The 24,041-nt window shown below is 41.2% G+C and overlaps 1 protein-coding gene across 1 annotated transcript in view; it reads left to right on the forward strand.

Moving 5' to 3' along the window:
* RNGTT (RNA guanylyltransferase and 5'-phosphatase) overlaps nucleotides 1-24,041 on the forward strand; it is a 172,133-nt gene that overhangs the window by 54,240 nt on the left and 93,852 nt on the right. The window contains exons 9-10 of the mRNA XM_060753013.2: nucleotides 5,723-5,858; nucleotides 8,710-8,781. Coding sequence (XP_060608996.2) covers nucleotides 5,723-5,858; nucleotides 8,710-8,781 — 208 coding nt within the window. The remainder of the gene's footprint in view (nucleotides 1-5,722; nucleotides 5,859-8,709; nucleotides 8,782-24,041) is intronic.

The following is a 24,041-nucleotide window of genomic DNA, read 5'->3' on the forward strand; positions in this document are numbered from 1 at the left end:
GTGTGGCGCTCGGACCCGAGCGAGTCAAATCGAACACGGTTTGTGTCCTTTCTGAGGGCATATGCCACGGCAATAAAAGCCGCAAAGAACCGTCCGGCTGAGCTGTTTCGAATTTTGAGCCCCACCACTCAAGGTGGGGTCCTTGACAACTCGATCTCTCGCTGTGAAGCTTTTGCTCGGTTCTTTGCAGACAAAGTCGCTTTGATCCGTTCTGGTCTGGACACCATGTTAAATGCAGTCGCTGTGGATGTAACAAGAGCACCTGCTTGTCCTATTTTGATGGATTCATTTCAATTGGTGAAGCCCGAGGATGTGGACAAGATACTTGGAGGAATGAGGCCGACCACGTCCATCCTAGACCCCTGCCCATCCTGGCTTCTAAAAGAGGCCAGAGGGAGATTGGCTGAGTGGGTAACGGTGGTGGTTAACGCCTCCCTTCGGGAAGGCAGAATTCCAGCGAGCTTAAAACAAGCTATAGTAAAACCGCTGTTGAAGAAACCATCACTAGACCCCACCAAATTTGACAACTTTCGGCCTGTTTCCAATCTTCCCTTCTTGGGCAAAGTCCTGGAAAGCGTGGTGGCCTCACAACTCCAGGTATTCTTGAGAGACACGGATTATCTGGACTCGGCACAGTCTGGTTTCAGACTGGGGCATGGAACAGAGACAGTCTTGGTCGCCTTAGTGGATGATCTGCGCCGGGATCTCGACAGGGAGAGTGTGTCCCTGTTGGTGCTTCTGGACCTTCAGCGGCCTTCGATACCGTCGACCACGGTATCCTTCTGGGGCGCCTTGCGGAAATGGGCCTCGGAGGCACTGTTTTACAGTGGCTCCGGTCATTTCTGGAGGGTCGTTCCCAGAAGGTGTTATTGGGGGACACCTGTTCTTCTCCACAACCTTTGTCTTGTGGGGTTCCTCCGGGTTCTATCCTGTCCCCCATGCTGTTTAACATCTACATGAAGCCACTGGGTGAGATCATCCGGAGTTTCGGGGTACGTTGTCATCTGTACGCAGATGATGTCCAACTCTGTCACTCCTTCCCACCCTCTACTAAGGAGGCTGTTGAAGTCCTGAACCGGTGCCTGGCTGCTGTGACGGTCTGGATGAGGGCGAACAAATTGAAGTTGAATCCAGACAAGACAGAGGTACTCCTGGTCAGTCGCAAGGCCGAACAGGGTATAGGGTTACAGCCTGTGTTGGATGGGGTCGCACTCCCTCTGAAGACACAGGTTCGCAGCTTGGGTGTGACCCTGGATTCGTCGCTGAGCCTGGAGCTCCAGGTCTCGGCGGTGACCAGGGGAGCATTTGCACAGCTCAGGCTCGTGCGCCAGCTGCGCCCGTATCTTGGGAAGTCTGACTTGGCCACGGTAGTACACGCTCTTGTCACATCCCGCCTAGACTACTGCAATGCTCTCTACGTGGGGCTGCCCCTGAAAACGGCCCGGAAGCTGCAACTAGTCCAACGCGCAGCAGCCATGATTCTAACGGGAGCGGAGCGCAGGGAGCACACAACCCCCCGTTGCACCAGCTCCACTGGCTGCCGATTTGCTACCGGGCCCAATTCAAGGTGTTGGTACTGGCCTATAAAGCCCTAAACGGTTCCGGCCCAAAATACCTATCTGACCAGAGGAGGGCGACTAAAATGATCAAGGGTCTGGAGAACAAGCACTATGAGGAGCGGCTTAGGGAACTGGGCATGTTTAGCCTGAAGAAGAGAAGGCTGAGAGGAGACATGATAGCCATGTATAAATATGTGAGAGGAAGCCACAGGGAGGAGGGAGCAAGCTTGTTTTCTGCTTCCTTGGAGACTAGGACGCGGAACAATGGCTTCAAACTACAAGAGAGGAGATTCCATCTGAACATTAGGAAGAACTTCCTGACTGTGAGAGCCGTTCAGCAGTGGAACTCTCTGCCCCGGAGTGTGGTGGAGGCTCCTTCTTTGGAAGCTTTTAAGCAGAGGCTGGATGGCCATTTGTCAGGGGTGATTTGAATGCAATATTCCTGCTTCTTGGCAGGGGGTTGGACTGGATGGCCCTTGAGGTCTCTTCCAACTCTTTGATTCTATGATTCTATGATTCTATGATTCTATGACCGCATCTCGGCCTATGAACCCACCCGAACTTTGAGATCTTCCGGGGAGGCCCTGCTCTCGGTCCCGCCGGCCTCTCAAGCATGGTTGGCGGGGACGAGAGATAGGGCCTTCTCGGTGGTGGCTCCTCGGCTGTGGAACGCCCTTCCTGTAGATGTTAGGCTGGCACCATCTCTTATGACATTCCGTAGAAAGTTGAAGACCTGGATGTTTGTGCAGGCTTTTGACAGTCCCTCGATGGACTGTCACCTTGTCGTGGTGAGGGGGCTTGCGTGTTCCGATGAACCTGTGGGCACAACAACTGGAGTCGTGCACTCCCAGGAGTGGCCGCGGGGGAGGTCCCAGACCAAGCACAGTCCGAAGACCCAAAGACCTCAACGGCGGAGCAGGCGGAGGATAACATGGCACATGTTACAACGGCTGCGAAGGCGGAAGAAGGCTGCAACAGACTGAGAAGCCATGGTCATTGTGTTAAACTACATCACCAGTGGAACCTCATCTGTGAAGACTGTGTGTTGTTCAGTTGTGCACTGACCTCCACACATTAAAAAAACCCACGCACAGGCGTCTTCCAAAGAAAATAAAAACCAAGCAACCAAAGTCCCATGGCGATCAGCGAGTGGCGACGGGGGCAGGACTGTGAAATCTGGAAGCCCCTAGTCACAGACTGGCACATGGGCGGTGGGTACGGACTCAGTCGTTCTACCTCAAGGTCCGAGGCAGTTGAGTAGTTCGGCAGCTGTATCCGCGACTGAGCAGCCCTATTGAGGACCCACTCTGCTCACCCCACACGGGGAGGGGGCTAGAAAAGGTGCCCTAAACATAGTCTGCCTCACTTATCCCTGACTGGACTGCCGCGTCCAGTGGGGTCACCATCCTGCGGCCAAAAAAGAAAAATGAACTTCGGTACGTGGAACGTACGGACTCTGATGGACAACAGTGTCAGTGAACGCCCCGAACGCAGAACTGCCATCATCGCAAGGGAGCTGGGACGCTTCAACATCGACATAGCAGCCCTTCAGGAGACCCGGAGAGCAGGAGAGGGACAGCTGAAGGAAGAAAAAGGAGGCTACACCTTCTTCTGGAAGGGACTGCCCGAAAAAGACCAAAGAATGCACGGAGTTGGCTTTGCCATCAGGAATGATCTGGTGAAACATCTGTCCGAAGCACCCACTGGCATCAACGAACGACTCTCAACCCTCCGAATTGATCTTGCCAAAAACCAACGGGCAACCATCATAAGTGCCTATGCACCAACACTAGACACTGATGAAGACATCAAGGAGAAATTCTACTGCCAGTGCAGCATTTTCCAGAATGAAGCAGAGAGTGTTTGAGGACCGGGACATCCGTAGGGAGACCAAGGTGCTTGTCTATAAAGCTATTGTCCTCCCAACCCTGCTATATGCCTGTGAGACGTGGACTGTCTACAGACGTCACATGCAGCTCCTGGAACGATTCCATCAGCGCTGCCTCCGGAAAATCCTGCAAATCTCCTGGGAAGACAAGCGGACAAACGTCAGCGTGCTGGAGGAAGCAAAGACCACCAGCATTGAAGCAATGGTCCTCCAACATCAACTCCGCTGGACAGGCCACGTTGTCCGGATGCCTGACCACCGTCTCCCAAAGCAGTTGCTCTACTCCGAACTCAAGAACGGAAAACGGAATGTTGGTGGACAGGAAAAGAGATTTAAAGATGGGCTCAAAGCCAACCTTAAAAACTCTGGCATAGACACTGAGAACTGGGAGGCCCTGGCCCTTGAGCGCTCCAGCTGGAGGTCAGCTGTGACCAGCAGTGCTGCAGAATTCGAGGAGGCACGAGTGGAGGGTGAAAGAGAGAAACGTGCCAGGAGGAAGGCGCGTCAAGCCAACCCCGACCGGGACCGCCTTCCACCTGGAAACCAATGCCCTCACTGCGGAAGAAGATGCAGAGCAAAAATAGGGCTCCACAGCCACATGCGGACCCACAAGGAAACCCATGATGGAAGACCATCTTACTCGTCCAACGAGGGATCGCCTAAGTAAGTAAGTAACAGTAATTTGAGTAATTCAGTGCAATCTCTGGAAATTGAACATAGGAAAGGAACATGGACAACGAATTTTGGATCACGTTTGGATGATGAGGCGATTCGGGATGGGTTTTTGTGATAATTGTGTATTGAGGTTTGTTTAATGCTAGAAATGGAACTGTGTAGTTTAACTGGTTTGATATATTGATTACTGCTGTTTTTACTGTCTTTGTTGTTTGCTTTCTGGAAACCGCTGTGAGTCGCCCTCGGGCTTGAGATACAGCGGTATACAAGAATAGTAAATAATAATAAATAATAATAATAACTGCCATTCACACTGACCAGTGACATCATCCTGCTTTCCCTATGCCCATGGCACAGGAAAAACTGGGTGGCACTTGTTTGTGTCATCATTTATTGCCATTGCACTGATCTCAAAGCTCCAGAGAGCTTGTGGCCATTGCTTGGTACTCTTACTCATGTAAGCAAAGTCTCTTGTGCAACTCAGTGCAGGGAGCGGGAATCACCTTTGCTTACATCAGGCACCTTTGCTTACATTGGTAAGGACGCCGAGTTATGGCCATAGGTTATTTGGATCTTCAAGGCTGCTGCTATGGCGATGAATGATGTCACAAATAAGAATTACTTAATGGTGAGGCAGCTTCCTTGAGTTGGAAGTGCACGTTGGACACCCGCAGGACCTTAACACTGATTTTAAAAAGAAATAAATATAAATGTTTAATTTAAGGGGTGTTGCTTGGGAGTCTTTGAACTTTAAAAACTGTTTTGGGTCACAGTTTGCATGTATCTGTGCTAAAATATTCTACCAAAATGACATAGTATACCTTTTTGCATTTTTTTTTTGCTCTTCCTGTTACACTAGCTATAAAATAAGAGTAGAGAAAAATGAAGCTGTTTGTTACCCCAAATGTTTCCTCTTTTTATAAAGCTAGAAGCTAGAAATGGATTCACTGGCACAGAAAGGACAATGACAAGTAATTCACATTTTCTGAGTCAGGCTGCTGAAATAGCCATCTTTATCTTTTAGTTTTAATTGACTGCAGATGTGCTAACTTTTTGAACCAAATTTTGAAACTTCCTATTTCTAATTGTGGTATTCACTTGTCTCGAAGTAACTGAAATGTACATAAGTTACTGAATAGATCTACTTTTGAGAATTAAAGGACTTTGGGGTGTGTTACTTATTTCTTATGTTCCAAGATTGTTTTGTGTTCAGTATAACACATTTCTCAATGTCTGGAGTCTTCAAATTTAGGGTGAGAGATTCTGTAGTATCATATTGTTAGTTTGGGTTGTAGCATACAGATTCAAGTTCTACTTTGGTGTTGTAATTTGAATAGAGTCATGCACTGACCTTTTTTATTGCCTTTTTTTTTTTTGGCTACTGCTCCATACAGGCTTGTAGTAAATTCAAAGCTTTTTCTGAGTTGTCAGTAACCCATAACTGTTTATTCTTTGAATTCTGGCTCTCTTTGACTATATAATATTTCTTTATGATATCAAACAAATGTATAATATATTTATATAGCCTTTTTACTTCATAATTAATAAAAACCTCTATAGAAAAAATAATGGTTTGATTAATTGGTGTCTTTTTTCATAGGTATATGATGTTGATCGATGGCAAGAATGAAGTGTATATGATTGACAGAGATAACTCTGTGTTTCATGTATCTAATCTGGAGTTTCCTTTTCGTAAAGATCCACGTGTACACCTAGAAAATACACTATTGGATGGGGTAAGTGTTTGCATCTGCCAGAACCATATGCTTCTTTATTTTTGCATCAATACTTTTGGAATCTGAAAAGAATCTTGAAGTAAGAGATGAATGCATGCATTTGATAATCTGCTCATTTTAAGATATTAAGAAAATTTACAAGAAGCACCTTGTAAAGATGCTTTCTGAGCTGCCAGGGGTGGCAGTCTGGGTTCGTATAAAGCAGAATCTGTGTGGGAACGTCTATCAAATTTCAGCTAAAAGTAAAATAGCTCATTTAAAAATTGTCAATAAAGCTGGATAATTACCAGCCTAAGAATTTCAGGTCTAAAACTTGAGGATTTATGCCAGTAGTTCTCAATGTGTTTTGGCCTACAACTCCCAGAAATCCTAGCCAGTTTACCAGCTGTTAGGATTTCTGGGAGTTGAAGGCCAAAACATCTGGGGATCCACAGGTTGAGAAGCACTGTTTTATGCTCCTTCCGTTGCCCCTTCCTTTTTTCTCTTCACTGAAAAGCACAATGTCACTTGCTCACTTAAATCCAAACTTTGTTTGAAACACCAGTATCCTTGCTTCTGCAGGGAACAACCTATTCAAGAGGTTATCTTCCTACTCTGCCGTGGCCTTACTATATCATTAAAAAGATGTTATGCATAGGCTATGTGAGCAATGGTAGGTGCTGATGGTAGAAAGACTGAAATTGATCCTGGTCGATGAGAGCAACTGCCATACCATTGCTGAGTTTCAGAATTATTCTCTGTGATGCTTTGCCATTGCGGTAGTTTGTAGCTTCGAGTCATTTGTTCTACTGATTTATCTCTTGAATATTTCAAACCGATAGTTCATTTAGTTAAATGAGTCACTATTTGCCTTTTAAAATCTGCAATAACCTTCATTTTATGTGATTCTTTACCAGTTGTATCTGATGAAGTAGACTGAGTCTACGAATGTATATGCTGCAAAATTCTATCCCCTCATTAGTTTTAAAGAAGCTAAAACCCTCATTGTATACTGATACAAATCAACATGGCTATGGGAGAGGTTGTGTTTAGATTATGATGGACTCTAAGGAGGAAGGCTCTGGATTTCTTTGCCCTTAATGCTAGGACTGTCATTCCATGGCTGATATCGAATGGCTGATATTGCTCAGTATTGCTTCTTTTAGATTTGTGACTCCATTTCCCCAAGAATAATGGTTTAAGTCATGTATGGGCTAACTTGGACTGTCCGAGTGTTTGGGACTTCAACTCCCACAATTCCTAACAGCTACTGGCTGTTAGGAATTGTGGGAGTTGAAGTCCAGAACATCCGCACAGCTAAGGTTTGCCCATGCCTGGTTTAAGTGCGTCGGAAAATGTCTTTCTTTCAGGACTATAGTGCATTGTTTCCATTTTGGAGTATGGAGTAGGGTGGAGAATAGGACTCAAAATAACTCACCAGAAGGAGGAGGAGGAAGAGGAGGGAAAGTGTAAGATGGAAGAGGAGAAGGAGGAAGAGAAGGAGGAGAGGAGGAGGAAGAAAGAAAGATGGAAGAGGAGAAAGAGAAGAAGCAGGAGAAGGGGAGGAGAAGAGGAAGAAGGAGTGAAAGAAGGAGTAAAAAGAGGAGACATATGTAAAGACGTTTAAAGCTATAATCGATATTGCAGTAGTTTTAGCAAAATATTCTTTGACAGAAATATAGACTTGTTTTTCCCCTCCTCTGGTTATTTTTGTTCTTTATTACTGGTTTGAAGAATGATTTTCAACTATACTAAACATATGGACAGGCATATTAAATTATACTTGAACCAAAACCCATGCTTACTAGAAGTGCCCTTTTCACTTTGCCATGAAGAATGTTAGTCAGTTGTGAATGTTACATCAGCTATTCAGGACTCTACACAGTAACTCAAGTAGGCTTTCCGGTGAAAATCTACTTTTTTTAGTTTCCATAGCAACACAACTATGATAATATAAACTTTCAAAGATGTATTTTTGTTGTTTCGAGTATTGCCCCAGAGCTCAATAATGCGCCTGGCTTTGGGTTTGCTTATTGATTTTATGCTAATGAAAGCTACAAAGAAGTCTTTACTACTCTGACCAGGGCGGAGGGAAATTAATTCCTACATTTGCCTTGAGATGACAATGTCCTGGGATGATCTTTTAGGTTCTCAGCCAGTGTGCTTTCCCCCCTGCTAATCTCCCCTCAATGAGCCAGACTACACCTATTTTATGAAAGAATATCAACATTTCAGAAAACACACTAAAAGTCTTGCACTATCTTCTTAATTGTATCACCTTTGAGCCCTAAAAGACAGAGTAGCAGCTCAGATTTGAAAAATATGTTCACAGATCATTGTATGCTATTGAACTCTAGAGTCCTCCTCTGTCCAAGTGATCAAGGCAGCTTTGTGGATGTTCCCATTTGTTTTCTGACTTTTGGACATTCTTCACCACCACAAATGCCCATTTGGTTTAGAAAAATCTGATAATTTTATAACAACATTGAACTGAAACTTGGATTGGATCTTTTTCAGGCATATCCTTGAGTATTCAGATATACATTTTAAACACCAGGGGTGTTTTAATTTGATTTATCACCTGTATAACAGTGTACTAGCTCTTATAGCCTTATGTTATATTGTCATTGGTTCTATGTCATGGGTTTTACGAAGAAAGAGAACCATTGCATCTGGAGAAGTCAGTCAGTATATTTACAAAATGTAAATTGTAAATGCCATTGGTGCAGTACCAGAAGCTTCCTCTCCCTGTGAAAGCATGAAAACATCATAAGAAACTGAAATATAATTTATAGTAAAAATGTTTAAATGAAAATTAGTTGACATTTGTTAAGTGTTAAACATTAAGGCCCTATTTTTGTTATCTTTTCAGGAAATGATAATCGACAAAGTAAATGACCAAGTTGTCCCTCGATACTTGATATATGACATAATAAAATTCAATGTAAGTATCTTTTGTTTTGGTTAGTTTAGACAAATCATATTGTATTTATGCTATATTGGTACTATGAGACCAGCTTTAATAATCATAGATTGCTACTGGCAGACAGGAAAGATTACCTGAGGGGAACAAATTAATGTATCATATGCACAAACAGACTTTGAAATATGTAATAGGTTTCCATATCATTCTGTGTAAGATATGTAGATTTTTAATTGTAATTTAGCAAGTGCAGACTCGTCTTGATTTTTATGTTTAGGTTTTCTGAGTTTCCTTACAGATGTATTACCCAAGCTTGTGAGGACCAGTAGAGATGTCTAATGAGGAGGATTTGCAAGCAACAGTAAAGAACTTGATTTTTTTAAAGCAAGGGTTGCTTGCACAAAATGTCCATTGAGAAATGAATTCATTTGATGTTTTGAACTACCAAGTGTTGGGAACTCCATCCAAATGTCAGTGGGTTACCTGCATGAATATCTAGCTGTAGGCTCAGAGGGCAATTCAAACTGGAGTTAATTGTAGAAACAGTGAGGCATAACCAATTTAGTTTGTAGTCTTGCACACTTACATTAGTAGTCAGATATGGCCATGTAATTCTGTGCTTTCTTAAAACAATTACACAGAATCTTCCCAGCCTCCTAATTAGCAAGTGGGTTTTTTTTTTCAAGTGTTTACAGGGGAGTGTTTGTGAATCTTGTTCACTGAATTTCCTCCAGCTACAAAGCTATGAAAGTTGTGAAAATTGTGCTAGGAGGAAAAAGCAACCTATTTTGGAATAATCTAATAGGCAGAATGAAAAACTGCCAGTTTATATTGCTTAAGACAATATGTCAGCCAACAGATATTTGTACAGCAAAGGACAACACATCTAGAAAGGATGCAAAGTTTTATGTATAACCAATGTCAGACTATGTTTTCCAATGTTGATTTATTGCAGACCTGATAACTATATTTAGCTAGTTTGGGACAAAATAGGAAAGTGTGCTTAATTTGCCAGCAAATCCTTCCATTGTAGCATGCTGGTGAAGAAAGGGGAAATGGGTGGTATGAGAACAGAATGAGGCAGGAGCAAGTCTTTTATATTTCTTGCCTTGGTAAATCATATATACCTCCAAACTTGCCTATCATTTGTGTTTCTTCCACCTGAAGAAAATGTAGTTGCATTCTTTCCTGCAGAACTATTCAATTATTTTTTTTAAAAAAAATAATAGATGGTTTGATTGTACATTAAGAAGGTATTTTATGTGTGTCAGCAAAGATACAATATGACCCTTGTATCTATGGGGGAAATGTACTGAAACCCCTTGAGGCTACCAGAACCCATAGATAATACAAACCCTATATTTTGACTGTATGTGGTCCAGAAGCATACCATAGAATTGCACTGGAGGACCCAGAGAGATTCACAAACACTTCCAGCATGAATATTTTTTGGAGTTTGGGTAAGTGAAACTGTGGATATTTAATCCATGGATAAGGGAGATGTATTCCACTTAAAACAAAGTGGAATATTCCAGATCTTCAACTGGATGCTTGTTTTAGAAAGAAAGGAAGGCATATGCAGATAGGACAACCTTCAGTCATTAAAGAAACATGTTAGCCTTGTTTGTGACTAGTAATGCTTGAAGTCGAGTGACTTTAGGTTGTTTTAAATGCAGCTGGATTCTGTGAAGAGAATTTACTGAGCAGCATTGTGCTTTCCAGTTCAAGGACAGTTCCAGACATCATGTTATCAGCAGAAACAGAAGCAAGGCTTTATCTGAAAAAGACCATTAACAGTAGCCAAGCTTGAAAAGATTAAAAAAACCCAGCAAACTGTCTTTATGCTAATTATAGAAGTTTAATTATAAAAATAGTTTAGCTAAATTGTTTGTCTTGGCAAGATGAAACTTTTTAAAGTCTGAATGATGAGGTATTTCACAGTGATGATCAATGGGACATGGAGACTTATTAAGTGAAGGGGGTCTTTTGCCATTGGGATCATTTCAGGTGGAAACCTTGCTGTGTGATAGTGAGGTCATGCAGCCGACAGTTTTGTCAGGAGTTCCAATCAGCATGAATCTTCACTCATGTTAGGGAGCCAAATACCTTCTTGCAGTGAACTGGTCCCCTCAGGAACAAAAATAATGCACAGACACAAAGCTGTTCGTTCCAACCAGAAGGCTTTTCTTTCTTAAGTTGTATTAATAGTACAAATACTAGTACAGTATTTACAATATGTACAATCCCTTTCCCTTCATTCCCCAACCTATAACCCTCATCAACTCAACACAGGGCTACTACAAACTTACAGCTAACAGTCTCAGCACTCAACTACCACACCCCAATTACAGTGAATCTGTGATTAATCCTGAGACATTGATTCTGTTAGCGCTTAAAAAATGCTGAGGAATTTACACATTCTGACAAGTATGAGAAATATACCCATTTTGAAAAGCTCGAACAAATGGTCTCTCAGAGACTTACAAAATAGTGTTGGTGGAAATGTCCATAAGTTTCCTTGATGTGTTAATCCTATTTATGTCCCACTGTTCAGACAGCATTTCATAAAGTGGCACATAGCAAACAAAATTCACTGTGCCATATAACCTGTTTCACACACAGTTCTAAAATACAGCTCTAGTGCAACATGCATGAGTTCTGACTGACCTTGGAAAAATGTGCTAATTTCTCTTCTGACACAGACGTGAGAAGGAATTGGAAGGCTCTGTCCTGCTCACGACAACTGGTTTGAGTTACAACTCCCATCCTCTCCAACAAATCTGGCTGTTAAGGGTTTGTGGCACTTACATTCCAGTGCCGTCTTATGCCAGTAATGCCCTGTCCTCTACATTGGACAAAGAAGACAGTTACTATGAAAACAGGTCAATGGACATAAATTAGACATTAGAAGTGGCCATAACCAAACACCAGTTATAGGATACCTCAGGGTCCTTCCACACAGCCATAAAACCCAGAATATCAAGGCAGAAAATCCTATCATACCTGCTTTGGACTGGGTTATCTGAGTCCACACTATGATATATTCCAGTTCAAAGCATATAATGTGGGATTTTATTCAGCTATGTGAAATGGGCTTCAGCTTCTCTGGCTATACAGCAGTGGTTCCAACCTTTTTTTGACCAGGGATTACTTGATCAGGGACCATTTTGACCAGGGACTATTTGACCAGGGTTATGAATCTGTTTTGGTCAACTTTAGATTCAGTTTGGTTATTTGGGGTGCTGATTCAGACAATTGCATTGGATAGACCACAACAGCTCTAGCTTGTGATACAGAAGTAGTCATCTGCACGCCTACAGAAAACCATATTTAATAATCTAGAGCTACAGACCTTAATTTAAGTCTCATGGTTCACCAGTAGGCTGTGGCCCACAGGTCGGGAACCACTGGTATACAGTGTAGGCTTAAAAGCTTGCAAGCCTTGAGCAAGGAAATTACAAAGGATGACTAGAAAGAGAAACAGGTGAATTCTAATCAATGAGTAGATGCATGGCTTCATGGCACATTGTATGTATCAATGCAAGTCTTCACTCCTTACTACACATGTAACTAAAGGAATCTTGTTAGATGGGTTTGAACCCAAGGAAACTAACTTTTGTTAAGCAGATCTATCCTTTTTACACATCAGTACTAACTGACCATTGCAAAGATCTGAAAAACTGCATCACATCATCCTTTGAAATGTTTGGGAAAGGGGCATGATTCATATATTTCTGGCTCCTATTACACTTCATTCTACTCCTACAATTACCTAAATATGCTTTATATCCCGAGTCCTGGATGTAACTGTCTTGCTTCTGAAAGCATGGTTTTATATATATGGAACTTATGCTGAAATACAAACCAGTTAGTCATAAAGGTGCTGCTACATTCCTCCCTCTCTGCTCCTTTTCCCTCCTTTTTATAGTCCAATTTGAAGGTTGCCTGCTTCTGAATTGTCCTAACTAGAGAAGGAATGCTGTTTTGCTTGCTGTGGTTTGTACAAAAAGCCAGAAATGTTGATCTAGACTCTGGGAGTATGTACGAAATGGGCTATTGCCACTGGTTGGGATTATCAATCAGTGAAAATATCAGATGGAGCCTGACCTTATACACACAGCTTAAATGATGGGAGAAGCGGGAGATGAAATGATCCTCTTTCTTCCCAGGGCAATTTCCATGAATTTGTGTTCTTGCACAAACAGAAAGGAAAAGCAGTCTTCCTGCAGCTGCTCATTTTATGGGCTCCCTTAGTGGGCCAAATGGGTCTTCCAATTGCTGTAGTGTTCTTCCTGGAAGGAAATGGATGCAACCTTTCAATGACTCTTTAATTCTCTGTTGAATGAAACAGATCTCTTTGCTACAGTGGTGATAGATGGGTTGATTTTTTAAATAAGAAAATAAAACTTTCATATATCTTTCTGCAAGAGAGTCTTTTCTCTTTTGGCCTCTGTAAAGGAAGGAAGCCACATACATTGAAGCTAGAGAAACCCAGGGAAGGGGGTGAAGGAGACTACTATTTTGTGTGAGTTTGTAAATGGCAAGAAGTAATGTGCAGAGCTTCAATTGAGGAAATATATTTTTTCACAGACATGCAAATTGGATGGCTCCGATATTAGATGACACGAAGAAATGTAATTGCTTGTGCTTTACAGGAGGTCAGACAAGTTAATCTGGTGCATTCCGGCCTTTAAAATCAAAGTCTGGCTCTATAATTTGGTCACTCTGTGATGAATTAATTTACCTATTTATTATCCATATTCATTTCTACAATAGGTTTTTGAAACAATTTAATTGCTTCCTTAATTCAAAAAAAGAGAGTTCTGGAATCTGAAATACAAGCATCTAGAACAGTGGGTTCCAACTTTTTTTTTTTGACCAGGTCCCATTTAGGCCAGGGATCACTTGACCGGGGGACCACTTTGAATAGGGACCACTTCCAATATTAGGACCAAAAAGGGCGGGGATGGTCAGCTCTGTGAAAAGGAATGGAAATAAATAAAATAAAATAAAGAGGAAGGAGGTTCGCAGAAAAGGTTTTCGTTCTTGTAACTCTGATCTAGAAATTTGCACTGATCTAGAAATGTGCACTGTTCGAAAAAGGAGCATGTGTTGTTGGTTTGTTTATTCCTTGGTGGATGTTGGCCTTATTCCTTAGAAATTTATGCTATCTAGAATCTCTTTATTGACTGAAAAGATTTTTTAAAAAAACCAAACTCTTGGCTTTGTTTATGTTACCCCTGTCCTCCCATTCTGTACATGTATATGTCATCTGTCTGGCTTACTGTTTCTTTAAAATGCACTTGATTGTGAGAATAATACATTAAAATTATTGTGTAGGAAGATTTTTCAAGCATTCTGTTGGGAGGGCAGGTTAATGTAATCGTTAATATATTCCTTTGATGATGGAGCAGGGGAGAAGAAACCTTTGAATTTTTCTTGTGTCTCCTTGGGGAGCATCCCAAAAGAAATGTAACTGGGGAAATGCCTGTTGAGATCTCCTGTGTACTTTTTGCAGGCAGGTTTTGAGCATTTGGGTTTTGGAGAGGGCTGCTCCCCTGCTGTGCTGTAGTCCAGGGTTGTCTTTCTTGCTGTCTGTGCCTGAAGTAGTTTCAGCATGAGCAAAAAGTGCTTAGCCTTTGAAGATCTTGAAATCTTTTGGACGAAAGCTCCCACCATCCTTCCAGCAGCCAAATTGTGAATATATGCAATTCTGAAGAGAGCTGCAAACTTCTGTATCCCATGTTTCCTATAGAGATGTATCTTTGTTTTTATCACATGAGAATTAAAGTGAAAATGAATACAGAAAGCACACATTTTGACATAGATCATATTGCTTTATTTGGAGAGAAACACTCTCATGTATTCACAAGCTGAAGACCCAGGCTGGCAATATATAGAGTTTTTTTTATCATGTCAGAAGTGACTTGAGAAACTGTTAAGTTGCTTCTGGTGTGAGAGAATTGGTCATCTGCTGAGACGTTGCCCAGAGGACGCCCAGATGTGTTACCAGCCTTGTGGGAGGTTTCTCTCATGTCCCCACATGGGAAGCTGGAGCTGAAAGATCACCCTGTCTCATGGATTCGAACCGCCAACCTTCAATTCAGCCGGCACAAGGGTTTAACCCATTGTGCCACTGTGGCTCCTAGAGTGAGACCGCCTGATTTGAAATGCTTTTCTGTTGGTCATGAGGGTTCTGTGTGGGAAGTTTGCCCCAATTATGTCGTTGGTGGGGTTCAGAATGCTCCTTGATTGTTGGTGAACTATAAATCCCAGTAACTACAACTCCCAAATGTCAAGGTCTATTTCCCCCACCCCAAACTCCATCTGTTTTCATATTTGGGCATATTGAGTATTCGTGCTAAGTTTGGTCCAGATCCATCATTGTTTGAGTCCACAGTGCTCTCTAGGTGTAGGTGAACTACAGTTCCAAAACCCAAGGTCAATGCCCATCAAACCCTTCTAGTGTTTTCTGTTGATCAGGGGAGTCTTGTGTGCCAAGTTTGGTTCAATTCCATTGTTGGTGGAGTTCAGAATGCTCTTTGATTATAGGTGAACTATAAATCCCAGCAACTACAACTCCCAAATGAAAAAATCATTATTTTTAAGTGATGATCACTCCTTGTGTAGTGAGACGTTTTGTTGTCAAATTTGGTGTGATTTTGTTCACTGGTTCTTTTGTTTTTAAGGTACTCATTATGCACAGAGCATTTATAGATAGATAGATAGATAGATAGATAGATAGATAGACAGACAGACAGACAGACAGACAGACAGACAGACAGACAGACAGACGAGGGAGAGATAGGAAAAGAGGCTAGTTACATATCCATATCCAGCACCTACTGAGTTTTCTCAAGGAAAAAATTGACAAGAGAAAGAGAATTGCAGGTACAGTAGACTCTCAGTTAACTGGACCTCAAGTAACCAGAACTCTTTAGATTTATATTTAAAGTGTTATTGAAGAAGTAAATAAAATCTTGTTTATAATCTAGTAAAATTAGTGTTTATAATACAGTAAAACTGTATTACATTAAATTAAGTTTGTCTTTATTTGCTTTTAATTACTGTATTCCAATATTATATGGGATATTGCCTATTTTAATAGTAACTCCAAAGAAACCAAAAACTACATTTATTCAGTATTTACCAATCCTCATGGGTGCCGGTTAACTAGGAGCCTACTGTACTGGGTTTCTAGATACAGTAGAGTCTTGCTTAGCCGACCTTCACTTATCTGACATTCCATCTTATCTGATGCTCTTGTTGGATGCCCCATTTTCCTCCAGCATTTCCCCTTCAATTAAAGGAGTGCTCCCCAACTTTCCATTCCCAGTAAGTGAGAAATTGGGAAAAGAGGCAGGACCATGCATCTATATATATATAAATGCTCTGTGCATAATTAGTACCTTAAAAACAAAAGAACCAATGAACGAAATCACACCAAATTTGGCAACAAAACATCTCACAACACAAAGAGTGACTATTACTCAAAAAAATTGATTTTTGTCATTTCGGAGTTGTAGTTTATTTATTTATTTGCTGCATTTGTTGACCGCCGTTCTCAGCCCTAGGGCGACTCACGGCGGTGTACAACATATAAAAACAATTGCTGGGATTTATAGTTCACCTACAATCAAAGAGCATTCTGAACTCCATCAACGATGGAATTGAACCAAACTTGGCACACAGAACTCCCTTGGCCAAATACTGGAAGGGTTTGGTGGGCATTCACCTTGAGCTTGGGAGTTGAAGTTCACCTACATCCAGAGAGCACTGTGGACTCAAACAATGATGGATCTGGACCAAACTTGACACAAGCACTCAATATGCCCAAATATGAACATAGATGGAGCTTGGGGGAAATAGACCTTGACATTTCAGAGTTGTAGTCACTGGGATTCACAGTTCACCTACAATCAAAGAGCATTCTGAACCCCACAAATGACAGAATTGGAACAAACTTCCCACACAGAACCCTCATGACCAACAGAAAATACTTAAGGCCATCCAATCCAACTCCCTTCACTTGGGCAAGAAAACGTAATCAAAGTCCTCCTGACAAAGAGCCATCCAGCCATAGATAGATAGATAGATAGATAGACAGATAGATATGATTCACACATGCAGAGATATTGGATCATAGATTTGAAAGGGACCCTTAAAAAAGGATAATGATATCTTGCATGCTCCAGGGTGGGCAAATCAGACAATCTCCACATCAACAAACATGACAAAGAAACAGCAAGAAATACTGTTTACCCACAAGTATAAAGAAATTACATATATTAGAAACCAACACTTTCTCATTACTTTATTTTCCAGATCAACAGACTGGGCCACAGCAACGCGTGGCAGGGGACAGCTAGTTATTTATGAAGCTATTGTGCTTGTGTGTCATTTAAAATATATTCTTATTTGAAATTGTAATTTTTAACAAATAGTTAAACTATTTTAAATTGTAAATGGGCTTCAGTTTTGCCATTTCTCAATTACTGTTTGGATTCAATACTTTAGTTTGTACAGTTTAATACAAATTTGTCTTTAATGAAAGACATTTTATTACCATGTGATATTTATGAACTTTACAAATCATCTCTTATGGCATCCTATTGGCCATAATATTTGAGGCACAGTAAACAGATAACTATTTGTGAAAACAAATGTAAGATTTGTTCTCTTTCTTTTCTGGATAACTCATTGGGCTAAGATGCAGATTCAGGTTGTCCTTTTTATATAATGTTTAAATGACTATAATACAAATATGGTACATAAAAAACAATAGCTCACTAGAAAATTATTTATTTTTGTTAATATAGGGAGTGAAATTGTTCTTGTTCCTGTTCTTCTTCGCTAGTTTAAAATACATTTTTTTATGGTAGGTTACCAGCATATGTTCTGTTTTTGAAAGTTTGATATTATATTTTTGAATATGTTGGATAGCTACCTCTAAAGTCTTTGACTCTTTAAAGATGCTTTTCGATTCCTGTAACATTGATCTCAGTCATTACTAAATGTTTTCCATTACGATGCCACAAAAGAAGTATCCCAGCTGCTGCGTGGAACAGATTATCTTTTAGATCTTTCCAACACTTGATTCTTTGAAACTTATACAGAGAACAAACTGACAACAACTCCAAGCTCAGTAGATTTTAGTTCATTGTGTTAGCTTATGTTAGAAGTTCAGGCCATTATTGAAAATTTAACTTGAAATAAGGACTCTACAAAGCCACCCAAAGCCATATAGTTAGTGTCATTACGATGCAGAAAGAACTGAGTGTAGCTTCCAGTTATACTGCCTACCTTTTAAACATCTTTTTCAAATTTAACCGATATATGTCATCTCTCCCCCCCCCCCCCCCCCCCCCGTTTGTGGTTCTCAACCTGAGGGTCCGCAGATGTTTTGGCCTTCAACTCCCAGAAATCCTAACAGCTGATCAACTGGTTGAGATTTCTGGAAGTTGTGGGCCAAAACACTTAGGGACTCCCAAATATCCCCCATCAGGAGAGCATTTTGGAGGCAATGTTTTTCTTGGTCTTCAGGTATAGTTTTAGAGAAGCCCTTCTTCAGCCCTGGCAACAAACCTTTTACTATGCTTTGCTTTTTTTTTTTTGCATGAAAGCTGAGACACATGGACCAGACTTACTTAGGTGATCCCTCATTGTCTGAGTACGATTGTCCTCCAAGTTTGATGTCCTGGCGGTGGGTACGTAGGTGACCGTGGAGCCCTATTCTTAACCTGCATGTTCTCCTGCAGTGAGGGCACTGGTTTCCTCTTCAAATTCTACAGCACTGCTGGTCACAGCTGACCTCCAGCTAGAGTGCTCAAGGGCCAGGGCCCTTAGACCAGAGCCCATTTGCAAAAGACATACACTTAAAATTTAAGAATTTAGGAGCTCCTAATTTTCTTGGAGTATTGGGGAGAATTAATGGAGCATACAACCCTTCCATCTAGTAATCTGCTCTTGATTATTCTGTTGTCCTTTATTTCAACAGGAAATGCAGGGTAAAACATGGAGTCATTTCACCACGTTTTTTAAACATTTGTGAGCCAGAAGTGAGTTTTATAATCCACCCAGAGATCTAGCAATTACTCAAGGTGTACTTCTGCTAACTTGTAACATAGACACACCTGTTTTGAAATATGACTGCAAACGCATAATTAAAAAAGTACTTCCATACAATTTCACATAAAACGTTTAGCTTCCTTGAAGGTTTGCAGATTTATTAAAATGACTGTTCTAGAAAGCTATAGCTGTTTGTAATGCTTTAAATTTGGTTTCAGAGTAATTTAACGTTAAGATAGTTGTGGCATATGCTTTGCTTTGGCTGAGTCTATTAAGGCAAGTGTATGTCTTATAGGCATAACGTGAGTGGGCGTATGCTCTCGAGTAAATTATTCAGTCAGTTTCCTTTCAGGCCATGATTTTACAAGTTCTCACTCAGTGTAGTGTATCAATAACTCTCAGCAGCACATCAATAGCCTCCTCTTTGTGATTATTCTTTCAAAATCTAGCTGGAAAGTATGCTACTGAGACTTTTCACAAAAGCAAAGCATTTCCTTTTGTTGAAGTCAGCAACATTTGTTTTTTGCTTAGTATTTTCTCATATCCCAAACTCTTCCAAAAATTCTCCCCTACCAAACTGTTTGAGTTGGTGGGAAGGGGCAGATGGCTGATGCTCATGTGTGCCTGTGGTGGTGCAAAGGCTGGTGAAATGTGTAGTGCCTATGCAAACAGAAGCTCTTTCAGTTATTTGAAAGGCTTTCCTGGATGCAACCTATTAGCCGACAATGCCTGCTAGAAGAATGGAGCTGAAAGCCAGTGTCCTATAGTGTGTTTGGTATCAAACTAAGAAAGGGGAAAATAACTCTTTTTGAACAAAAACAAACCCACTGCCTTGCTTTTTGTTTGCTCAATTGTAGGTTGGCCTTCCCTTATTCAGAAGTTTTTTGGATGTTTGAATTTCTATTTGCATATACATGGTGAATGAGCAGTGGGTAAAATGTGTTTTGTCACATGTCCCAGATGCTTGCTAGGCTGCCAGACACTTTCCACACTTTTAGTAAAGTAGTTGGGAAGGGAGGGAAAAATTCTCCCCTCCCACTGAGCCTTTTTCATTCTTTCTGGGTTGGATACAAACAGTGGCCAAAATAGCAATTCTGCACTCACCCTTGGACGCCCCCTTGCCACACTGGGCAGAGAGCAAACACAGAAGCTGCTGGAGAGCCTTTTTAAAGAGAAGCTTTATGTAAGCAGGGCCCTCCCACCTTTCTTGTGTTCTCTTTCCCCCAATAAGGCTATTTGGGGAAAAACTCACCCAGTATTAAAAAAAATCTCTAAAATTATAACTGTAAATAAAGAACAACGCTCAAACACAGGGGAACTCCAGACAAGAAACAATCAGGGACAGCTAATCACCTCTCAACGAAGGTTCCTCCCAGGCAATAACAAGCCACACCTAACAACTCAGGCCATCAAATGCTAATCAAGGTGGCCAATTGAAACATTCACACCTATCTCCAACAGACAAGCATTCTTTCTCCCACCTTGGACTTTCCACAGATGTATAAACCCAATTTTCCTAGTTTCCAACAGACCTCACAATCCACATACAACCCAGAAAAACCTACAACAACCCAAACTCGCCTAGTTAGACATGTGACCCTAAAGACGAAAGTGGTTCGCTGGTGGTAAAAAGTTTATGTTTTTGGAGTATTTTGATTTTTTGATTTCTAGATATGGGAGATGTAACCTCTATTACAATATTATTCTGCAACATCATTCAGTCACAGACTGTATAGCTATTAGCCATTATTTTTGAAGCATACCTTCACAGGATGTGAATACATGACATATATGAAAATGCCAAGAGAGGTTGTGATAGTGACTTATTTAATGATACTTTCCTGGTAAATATTAAATAGAGAAGTTAAGACTAAAAGAAAATGTGAAGCAATTTTCTGATGCTAGTTAAGAGTTCATAAATGTGTATATGCTACCATAGAAGAAGCATTGATAATTAAATATTTCTAAACTGAACAAACCTTCAGGGAATCATAAATATGCGTTTTTTCTAAGTATTTAAACTCATATATTCGAATCCTTATTTCTGTTAAATCCTCCCCCCCCCCCCCCAAAAAGGGTAGGAAGCCATAAACTAAATCTATTCTAAGCAAGCTAGCAATTCCAGTCCTGCCACTGTTGCAAGGAAGCAGTGATGGAAAGGGTTGGAAAGGTGACAACTGTGTCAAAGAAAGTTGTTGAAGTTATTCATCTCTGAATTAATTTATAGTGGAAAGTCTTGAGTGTGTGGAATGGAGATTGCCTCTCCCTTGCTCATCTGACTAAAGGTTCTCAATCTACAGAAATTACGAAATTGCTATGATATTAACATGATTTAAAATGACCAGGTCTGTGAATTTGGAATGCTTGACTGGTACTCAAAAGCCTTTCTGGATGTATTGGATTCCTCACACTATATAAGGCCTTCCCTATGTACAGAAGGGTTCTGGCAGCTATTTATGGAAAGTCTCAAATACACCTGATGGGTCTCTCTGTGTCCTTAAAGCAAGTGTCAGAATGAGGGAACTCCCCCAGTGTTGTTTTAACTGCAAGTCCCAGCAACCCTATCCGGCATAGCCAATGATGAGATATATTGTGAGCTACACTGCATGGAAGTGGAAGAAGACAACAGAATAGGAAGGACAAGAGACCTCTTCCAGAAAATTAGAAACATTGGAGGTAAATTTCAGGCAAAAATTGGTATGATAAGAAACAAAGATGGCAGGGACCTAACAGAAGCTGAAGAGATCAAGAGAAGGTGGCGAGACTATACAGAAGATCTGTATAGGAAGGATAATAATATCGAAGATAGTTTTGACGGTGTGGTGAATGAATTAGAACCAGACATCCTGAGGAGTGAGGTTGAATGGGCCTTAAGAAGCATTGCTAACAACAAGGCAGCAGGAGACGACGGGATCCCAGCTGAACTGTTTAAAATCTTAAAAGATGATGCTGTCAAGGTGATGCATGCCATTTGCCAGCAAATATGGAAAACACAAGAATGGCCATCAGACTGGAAAAAATCAACTTATATCCCCATACCAAAAAAGGGAAATGCGAAAGACTGCTCCAACTTCCGTACAGTGGCCCTTATTTCTCATGCCAGCAAGGTAATGCTCAAGATCCTGCAAGGAAGACTCCAGCAATACATGGAGCGAGAGTTGCCAGATGTTCAAGCTGGGTTTAGAAAAGGCAGAGGAATGAGAGACCAGATTGCCAATATCCGCTGGATAATGGGGAAAGGCAGGGAGTTTCAGAAAAACATCTATTTCTGCTTCATTGACTACTCTAAAGCCTTTGACTGTGTGGATCATAATAAATTGTGGCAAGTTCTTGGTGGGATGGGCATCCCAAGCCACCTTGTCTCTCTCCTGAGGAATCTGTACAAGGGCCAAGTCGCAACAGTAAGAACTGACCATGGAACAACAGACTGGTTCAAGATTGGGAAAGGCGTACGGCAAGGCTGCATCCTCTCACCCAACCTTTTTAACTTGTATGCAGAACACATCATGCGATGTGCGGGGCTGGATGAATGCAAAGCTGGGGTGAAAATTGCTGGAAGAAACATTAACAACCTCAGATATGCAGATGACACCACTCTGATGGCCGAAAGCGAGGAGGAGCTGAGGAGCCTTTTAATCAAGGTGAAAGAAGAAAGCGCAAAAGCCGGGTTGCAGCTAAACGTAAAAAAACCCAAGATTATGGCAACAAGAATGATTGACAACTGGAAAATAGAGGGAGAAACCGTGGGGGCCGTGACAGACTTTGTATTTCTAGGTGCAAAGATTACTGCAGATGCAGACTGTGGCCAGGAAATCAGAAGACGCTTACTTCTTGGGAGGAGAGCAATGTCCAATCTCGATAAAATAGTAAAGAGTAGAGACATCACACTTGCAACAAAGATCCGCCTAGTCAAAACCATGGTATTCCCTGTAGTAACCTACGGATGTGAGAGCTGGACCTTAGGGAAGGCTGAGCGAAGGAAGATCGATGCTTTTGAGCTGTGGTGTTGGAGGAAAGTGCTGAGAGTGCCTTGGACTGCGAGAAGATCCAACCAGTCCATCCTCCAGGAAATAAAGCCCGACTGCTCACTGGAGGGAAAGATACTAGAGACAAAGTTGAAGTACTTTGGCCACATCATGAGGAGACAGGAAAGCCTAGAGAAGACAATTATGCTGGGGAAAGTGGAAGGCAAAAGGAAGAGGGGCCGACCAAGGGCAAGATGGATGGATGGCATCCTTGAAGTGACTGGACTGACCTTGAGGGAGCTGGGGGTGGTAACAGCCGACAGGGAGCTCTGGCGTGGGCTGGTCCATGAGGTCACGAAGAGTCGGAGACGACTGAACGAATGAACAACAACACACTTCAGAAACATCTGGACAGTCAAGTGATTTCCAGGTTTCTGTGATAGGAAAAATAATCCCCTGGAAGTTAAGTTGGATAGCCTAGGAAGTTTTAAAGTGGTATTTCAGAGGAATGTAATAGTAAACAACTTCTCATTATTCATTCCCTAAGAAAATCCCATGAAATTCATGGGATCAGTGTAGGTTGATGAGTGAGTTGAAGGCACATTATGCACATAATTGTCCCTATCTGGAAATGTTTGAAGCCCTTCAGGACTACTATGATTACATAAAAGTGATTTGATTTAATCCTCCCAAATTTCTAAAGCTCTGGGTATTAAACCTAATTCTTGAGTTGTAAACCTATATTTTATCATACTGCAGTAGCAATACTGTTTCTGCAGGTTTGAGCATTCAGTTACATGCATTACTATCACCATGTTATTACACTTTATGTTTAAGCAAATTAATCGTATATAATAATTGGCACACTAGTTTGTTTTCCTGTGGTTTTCCTGTGGTAGAAATGCTAACAATTCTATAGTTTTCATATATATCTAAAACTTTTGTTGGAAAAGTCTCAGTAGCCCGTGTAGTATTAGATTTCCTTGGCAGAAAACTCAATGAACTATTTTTAAGATCAAAAGGGAAGTTTAAAATGAATTCACAGGCAAAATACTTTTCAAGGTATTGAATTATTAATATATCAAATGTTAGGAGTAATAAATTTATTGTAGACTGTTCTGCTTTTGATGATGAGTAAAGCTTTGTAATTTTACCACGTCGATATTTTCCCTTATGAGCTTAAACAGAAGATGACAATTTAAGTAAGAATAAAGATTACATGCCCACATCAGTAAAATCACTTACAGT

The sequence above is a fragment of the Anolis sagrei genome, chromosome 1 (assembly GCF_037176765.1).
Source record: "Anolis sagrei isolate rAnoSag1 chromosome 1, rAnoSag1.mat, whole genome shotgun sequence".
NCBI classification, from domain to species: Eukaryota; Metazoa; Chordata; class Lepidosauria; order Squamata; family Dactyloidae; genus Anolis; species Anolis sagrei.